The sequence below is a fragment of the Sphaeroforma arctica genome (genome assembly GCF_001186125.1).
Source record: "Sphaeroforma arctica JP610 unplaced genomic scaffold supercont1.1043, whole genome shotgun sequence".
In the NCBI taxonomy this organism is placed as follows: domain Eukaryota; class Ichthyosporea; order Ichthyophonida; genus Sphaeroforma; species Sphaeroforma arctica.
In genome coordinates, this window is record NW_014039515.1 from 16,503 (window position 1) to 25,034 (window position 8,532).

The 8,532-nt window shown below is 40.4% G+C and overlaps 1 protein-coding gene across 1 annotated transcript in view; it reads right to left on the reverse strand.

The window, feature by feature from the left end:
* Window positions 1-1,971, reverse strand: part of SARC_09782 (hypothetical protein) — a 6,079-nt gene extending 4,108 nt beyond the window's left edge. The window contains exon 1 of the mRNA XM_014296194.1: window positions 444-1,971. Within this exon, the coding sequence (XP_014151669.1) occupies window positions 444-1,553 (1,110 nt within the window). The 5' untranslated portion in view covers window positions 1,554-1,971. The remainder of the gene's footprint in view (window positions 1-443) is intronic.
* Between the last annotated feature and the right edge of the window lie 6,561 nt (window positions 1,972-8,532).

Here is an 8,532-nt window from a genome sequence, read left to right on the forward strand (position 1 = left end):
TACATATATAATAATAATATAATATATATATTATACTACTACACACACACACANATATATATATATATATTATATATATATATATATATATATATACATATATATACATATACACACACACACACACATATATATATATAAATAATATGTACACACACACACACACACACACACACATATATATATATGCTTAAATACGTAACATACGAACAGGTACACTTATATCGATATAAATGTATACACATATTTTATGGAATAATTATAATCATACACACATATAAATTGTACACATGCAAATATACACGCATATTACACATATTGGTAAATGTATATATCTACACAGCCTTGTCAATAACAAGCTTATCAACTCAGTTTTTCTATGTATCCACATGCACATACTACTAATACAACAAACGTTCGCCACGCCACGCCTTAACGCATACTTTCACGGGTCCGGCCTGTACGTTATCGGCAACGCGTGAAGAGACGTCGCCCCTGGTTTGTATTGAAAAGGGTGCGTTCGCCGACAAAGCACCGGAGGATTGGTCATTCCCAGTAGCAAAACCATCCATCTCACTATTCATGATCGAGTCGTTGCCGTTCGTATTTGTGTCTGTGTTTCTGTGAGTGGTATAACTGGCCCCTGCATCCCCCTCGCCCGTTTGAAAGAACTTATCTTCCGTCACCTTCTCTATATCGCGCTCCAGTTGCCGGCGATATAGGTCTAACTTATGTATGGTGTTGACAGCACTGCCTGCCGAGGTACTGCCGTTGCTAACGGTACTATTCCGTCTACTTGCACACATGTTTCCCAATGATAGCTCGCCACTCCGCACACGCATAGACGTCCCGGAATGGTTCATAGTACTATGCTGTGATTGTGGATGTGGCTGTGGTTGCTGTGGCTGTGATAGAGGTGTTTGTTCGCTCAGGTTGTGGGTGCAATTACCATCCCCATTGCTCTGATAAGAGGCCCTATTCTGGTCTCCACTGAAGTTGCGCGAGGCGTAACTCTGCAGCGAGGTTTGACCGCTACTGTTTAAGATCATGTTGTCTACGGAATAATCATTCCGTGCAAGCGTGCACCTGGTAGTATTAGTACTAGTCCGATCCATACTGTACGATCCATTCCTCACATCAGTCACATTCAGCTCAGCGTGTTTATCGAACTCATTGGCGTGTGCATAGGCGGCTGCATTGCTACGCTTAGGCCCCGCCAACGACTGCAGATGCTTAACCTCGCGCACACTCGCGTCCAGGGTTTGCATCCCGTACTTAGCGCCAACCGCAACATTCTGATCAAACCTCTTGGCCCTATCATCACTACCTGACTGGTCAAGTTTACCTATGAACCTGCTCCTGCTGGCGTCTGCATTATCCGTAATGGGCACAAGCTTATTGCTACCGTTATTATCCTGGCCCGCATTTGTATTAGTCCGTATGCGAAACCAGTTCTTTATACTACCAGCCATACGCCCGTGAGACTCTTTTAATCTATGCGCTTTAGGATTCTCTAACGAAGAATTAGTCTGCGACGACTTGTAAGCAGGCATTGTTCCCTACCACTCGTCTTACATCAGCGGTGGTATATGTGGTGGGTGTAGATGTTCCACCTATGTTGTACGTTTCATGATCATTGACTCGCACACTTATTGTATACACAATGTAGTACTACTCGTCGTATGCTCTACTCCTAACGATTCCCATTCACACTATAAGCACGTCACTGCATGCAGTTACTATATTGACCGTGGCGCGTTCTATTCAAATACATCCATATGATTTTACGCCTGCTTTCTGTATGTGAGACAACGTTATATTCACATGAGATGTTAATATCTCCGATAGCACGAATTGTTCGTCTATGACGGACGAAATCATGCGATAACAGTTAACACCAAGAGCCTTCAGAAATCAGAACAAACACCTTTACCGACAGCACAGACTTTACAGAGCAATTAAATATTTTACATCAGGTACACTCTACTAGAGAGTACGCTACTGTCACGTTAAATATTTATGAGTATTTACAAAAATACATTACGTCGTGCGTATGAATAAGTGAATAACGAAACGCTTTTGTGGTGATCAAAATTCAATACAAAAAAAAGTACATTGTGACCGTGACTCATCATTGTCATCAGAAATTATTAACCCGTTCTCAGTTGTTCTGCAACTCTGCGACTCTGCGTTCACCACCAAAGTTAATTTTACCCACCAGCAGAGAGCGAGACTCAGTCACCCCGCGAGTGAGAAGGTCAAGGAGTGACAAGGTCACAAGGACCACCGGACTAGCCTCACCTTCAGCAGAGTGGACCACACTCCACATTCACAATCCTTCCACATATTCAGAGCCCCAGAGTAAAAGACGCCAACTAGTCCTATATTACCTGTATACAGGTGCAGTGGTCCAAGAAAGTAGGACAGGGGTATGTATATTGAACCTGTGCATGACCCCAGTTTTTTTAATACATATTTTAGTTTTTGTTTTTCGTTGAGTTTCCGGCGCGTATCCGTTTTCGGCGGCGGTTCTGACCGCTAGAACTTGTGTCGGTTGAGTGCTGAGTGTTGACAGTAATTTTTTTATCTTAAAGCCTGCCAAATTATAGGCAAACGTCAAAATATTATTTGTAAATATTTAGTGTTTTACTGATTAGTTTCATTGCTTATTTAACACCCCATCCATGTACTGAGGGGACCTGATTTTTAAGAAGCAAACCTAATTCACTATATCTGGTTTTGAATACAGTCCTAATTTGTTTTTATAGACTTTTTCTAGAAACATTTCAAAATAATTTTGCAAAGGCGCCAAGTTGATAACTCTACTGGTTCATACAGTTATGCATCGATTTATGAACAGGATGTGCACTTTTCGACCTTGTCAAATCTTGGATTTCCATGTCGCGTATTAGAAGTTTGAACCCGAGGGTTCTCATATATAATAAATACAAGTATTATTAGTTCTGAACCTATCATTGTGGTACAGAGGGCTTATTATACTTGCTCAAAAGCACCATTCACGTGCATGCATGCCCATCAATGATGCATGCATGCCCATCAATGACATCCATATAGAGTGCGTATTCAAATATATTCCTTCGTTATGATTTTTAGACTTTCGTTGTACTTATATAAGCTTAATCAAACTATAATAATGTTATTGTAATCACTTGTGGGTGAATGTGTAGTGAGTTTTGACCAAAAGTTTAGGAAGTGAGATTCATCGTGCAATCGATTGCATGGCACATCGAATGGCGTATATACACTTTCTCGATTTTAACAGCTGTAACTTGCACTACGGTTCTAAGAATACATAAACGATATTTTTTTTGACAATATTCGTACGTGACAACATTAAAACTTTTACTAGTTATGCATATATAGACGTAATAATCGTGTTTTGGAGGATTCCTATGTAGTGTTAGACTCTTTAAGTATAGAAGATGTTCTGCTTGTACTACGACCTTGGCTCCTTTGCAGGTCATTTAGGAAATACTTAATCTGGAAATATGCCAAAATATATTGGGATTAAATAAAAATCCGGATACAGGAAATTTGGAACGCTTCTTAATTTTCGGCCCGATTTGTACCCCTTTTAGTATATGGATGGGGTGTTAAAAAAATTAACAATAATAATTTGTCCTGTTCACGAATTATGTTTAATATCAGAGGTGCATTTCATTGATTTTTCTAGGTGCAATTCGCGGTATATCGATGTCTGTCTTATACCAGCACAGAGGATATGAAATAGTAAATACAGCAGTTAGTTACTGGAGTAAGGTGTTTTACTCCAAAAATAAATTTATTCTCAGAAATTCCTTTTTTTTTAATATACATGAGTTGGCAAAAGCAACCTAAAAATAGCAAAACCTTCAAAACTATACAAATAGACTCAACTTTAGATTTTCTTTTTTCAGAAGGCTATGTTGTGTTTTTACTGAATTTATTTTTGTAATGTCAACCAAGTTTTACCTCCGATTTAAAACAATGTTGGTGTTGTAAGTACCGAACTGTTCGGTAATGTTCCTGGGCGTTAATAAGAGTGCGCGAACTTCTAAGTGTGGGCGATAAATTATAAGTGTGAAAACTAATAAGTTTGAAAAGTTTTAAGTTGTATTGTGCGGTTTGTTAGCGAACGGCCGCGCAGGCTCGAAAGAAGAGGAGGTTGGTGTATGATTGGTGCTTTGCGAACCGAAGTGCGGGGTAATATGAGCTGGAGGTTGGTAGATGACGATATATGTTGAATGGGCTTGTAGGCTCGAAATTGAGAAGATACACGATTTGATTGGTGGCAGGATTCTCAAGGAAATCCTTTCATTCTGCTAAGGTAGACGTTTATTCAACAATCGAGGAAATAAAACTAAGTTCACCGTTACATTGTGTTTTGAGTCGATCTAAGATTAAAAATAAACTTTTAAGAGGGGAGCCGATGACGACACTAATGGATCGATGGGATTACGTCAGGGGTACCAAGGCTTATGAGCTCGAGGCGAAGAAAGGAGGGTACCGCTCAGCGATGGCTCTTTTAAAGGAGGTTACACCGGAGACGAAGTCGGAACTAGAGAGCTATATCAGCAAGACAGTTATTGAGACGAAAGATCTATACATCGCGGCTGCAGCATTGAATCCAGCGCTTAAGGACCCATTTGAAGTGAGTGGAACCCAGGCGGATTTTGCGAAGGCGATATGAGGGTGGGGATCCAAGCTTGAAGAAGTTATTGAGTATCTTCGTGAGATTTATTACTATGGTGCTCGGCATGTTGCGGCGAAAGCTGAAGCGAAGAAAGTGCTTCCAGAACGGGATCCATTTACTGAGATACCTTCTGAGGACAGTGAGACTGATGAGGAAATCACTAAATTCAATTCACGTCTACGTAATGTAAGATTCGGTCTAATAAAGGCGATACTAATGCCTTAGAATAAATAAACGCGTAGTTAAATTCTATATATCGTGTAAATATGGATATAAATAAACGAAATGAGACGTTTGATAAAGTTAGGTTTGCCTCGTGAAAACAGCAATACTCTGAGAGATTGTGAGGCTGAGACATTGCCTATATATAATCCTCTCAGTACTGTTTCAGCCGAAGGGATTTCATTTAGTGTTTCGTTGTCGCTCTATTCTGGGGCGAGTCCGATCGACTCATAAAATCCTATCTTTTGAAAAATAAATAAAATAAAAAAACTCTAGCCTCACAATCTCTCAGAGTATTGCTGTTTTCACGAGGCAAACCTTACTTTATCAAACGTCTCATTTCGTTTATTTATATCGATATTGTGTCCATGCAACCATTTCGTCTTGTATGATATTGATGTTTGGATCGTATTCTATTCTCTATCGGGCAAAGACATTACGGTTTGTAACGTGTGCGTTTTTTACTACACAGAGTGGTTGTGTTCCCACCTTCATACTCTTCTGTACGCCTCACTTTACTAGACCGACGTAGTACTTCCCATTTGAAGAAGCAGTCGGAACTGCTAGCAACGTGTTGTGTTGATCGTTGGTTACACCGAACATAGTTACACAACTTATATATGAAACAGGCTCTGCTGGTTTATCATGTGCAAAACCTAGTATCTGCCCATTCTTATACTGGAGTAGGCTTTTACTACCAATATCATCTACGTGTATATATCTAAGTGAATCTATCAGTTTGGCACGTTCCTCTCCGAACTTCTTCTCAAAATGTGGCTTGACAGCCCTTTTTGTTTTGTCTATGCGTAGTTTCATCAATCTTTCAAGTACCTCAGTGTATGCACTGTCTAAATCCAAGCTACATATCGAGTCGACGGGTAATGTGGTTGCTATGTATTGATCTGGTGATGGTAGACTTAAGTGCTTGCTATTCAGCCTAAGATTTATATGCTCCAGGTGCACTACTATATAATTGCTGCCCGAACATCATAGTTCTGCCTTGGTATCGGCAGCCTCTCGCTTGTGTGTTCGCTTTTCTAACTTTTTCTGCGAGAAATTGTAGTTTGGGGATACAATCTCGATTAACTTGATCGCTGGTTAAGCAATATTGTACTGACCCTGCATGCACACTGCTCTCATTTATATCGTCAAAGACTTTTGCTACTTTGCTTAGTGATGTCGCATAATCCTCTAGCTGATCAGCTATCTGTTTTAAATCCAACTGCAACGGCTTATCGTAGAACATACAGTATTGTAAATGTACGCTCTTTAATAGGTATATAAAGTCTGATCGCCTACACACCCACTTGATATAGGGATAATATTATTTATTTCAAAAATGGCAAGTATGTATGATACAATGTATGAACATATAGTATGGCTCTCATAGTCGTTGTAGTGGTTCAGGTAAGATTGATGAGAAGAAGTGGACAGTAAATTCCCGTTTGAAGCTTGGGCCAAGTGAGTCGACAATGGACTGTTTCGTTCATAAACTATCGTCGTCAGGAATAAAGGTGATTTCGTTTTACCTGGCAGTGATCCAACTGATTTTGGGAGATAACCACTCACTGACAGATTCTGCTTTATAAGGACAGCGTAAGTAACAGATAAAGGCACTGGAGTGCCTGGTACATCTATTTGTGTAACCTTATAGAAATAAAGATCATCACCTTTTTCTTCCACTCACCAGTCAGGGCAATCATCTTCGAGTACAGATCAAAGTTCTTGCAAGTTTGTATAAGGTCAGCCTATCTCTCTTTCTCTCGTTCCTGCTCTACTTGCCTCTGCAACACCAGCTCTATTTCTCTCTGTCTTTTCTCACGAGCAACGTTTCTCGCCTCACGGTCATGATCAACGGCCAAACTCTGAGCGTGTGTGGATGTCGGGAATTCCTTTGGTGGTGCAGCCTTATGCCACAGCTTACTTTGGCAATGGATTCTTTCCTCGCTTTCTCTTAGCATGCGCTAAGTGGTCTGCTGGTGTCAATGGTTGGAAGTCCTTACCGTCGAAGTGAAACTCACAATAGTATATAGTGACATACTTTCCTTCTTACCCTTTCTTCTGCAATGGGGTTGTGAAATAGTTCTCCGGCCATATCACAGGGTAAGCGCGTTTCCACAGTTGGAATTGAGGATCAGCGAGCGCTGGAAACTTATAAGTGTGGGTATGGTCACCATCTGAGCCTGAAGTGCACAAATCTACCGCACACTTAACCATAGTTGCGGTGGTAGAGAAGATAGCGACGTGCGTGTGCACACAGATACGAGATTATGTGTGTTTTGGTTCCAACTTGGTAGTAGCAGCGATATATTCACTTTTGTGATGGCCTGTTGTTTTGGCGCCACGGCCAAATTTCGACCAATGGCAAGTATTTAATTGATGAAGTATTCTGGTTGGCTAAGTCTATTTTGGGAATCCGCTCTGGACTAGCCAATGAAAATACCAGCGGATTTGGTATATAACCTTTTGTACCAGGCAAAAGTGTCGGCCGGCCTGTCCTACGGACTTGTCCGTTCTCCTTTATATTTTACACTTCTAGAGGGTCATGGTCTCATAATTCATAAATACGTGCCTTCGGCTTCTGGCGGTGGATAAATCCGTAAAAATAATGACCCTCTGACTGTAGAGCTAGTAGAGAGAGAAAGAACAAAATAATGGCCATGAAAATATTGAATTTTCATACATTGTCTTGTGAAAATTGAACAAAATACAAATGGTGCTTTTAGAGAAGTGCTCCAGTTACACTAGCTTGTTCCTATATACATATAATGGCCGTGCTCACCACACAGAGTGGCTGGTGGGAAAGGTCATATATCAGTGACTATGCATGCGTTGTCGTACTGCTATTGGTAACCGAGATCATCAACTACTGTGTTGAGCCATACTGTAGATTCTATTCAAGTAAGTTTCACCATGCGTGAAAGACTATACCAGGACTGGTTCATACAGCACTAAGTGTGCAATCAGGCGCCATGTTATATGGTGTAGAGTAGCAAACCACTATCTACGAGATAGGAAGAGACAAGTAGTGACTATGCTCTCTTCTCTGTCTAAACGTACAGTCGAGTCAAGTACATGAACACACGAGGTGACTTCAAGTGTTCTGTATTGTTTGTGTGTATTGTCTGAAGTTTAGAGTGTGACGAAAGGGTGAGTAGAATATAGCAGTTGTTTACAGCCCCGTATACTGGTACAACAATTGTTGTAGATACACGGATAAGCATTTATCGATCGATACTCACAGTAACGCGCCTAATCTTCTAACGGCAAATGGAAGGATTGCTTAGAAACACCTCACGCACATGCACAAAAAAAAGCGCTCACTAACGCATGCACACGCAAACACACACATACACACACAAAAATACTCACACATGTATATACGTATACACACACACACCCTCACTCTTGCACACGTATACACATACATACACACATACACACGTATACACAAAGACATAATACAGACACAGATACACACACAGATACACGCATATATGTATACACACACCCAAATACCCGCACATATACATACACACATACTCTATTTCTCTCTCAAAAACACACAGCAATACGAATTTACACACACAGATATATATTTATTTACGACATATGTA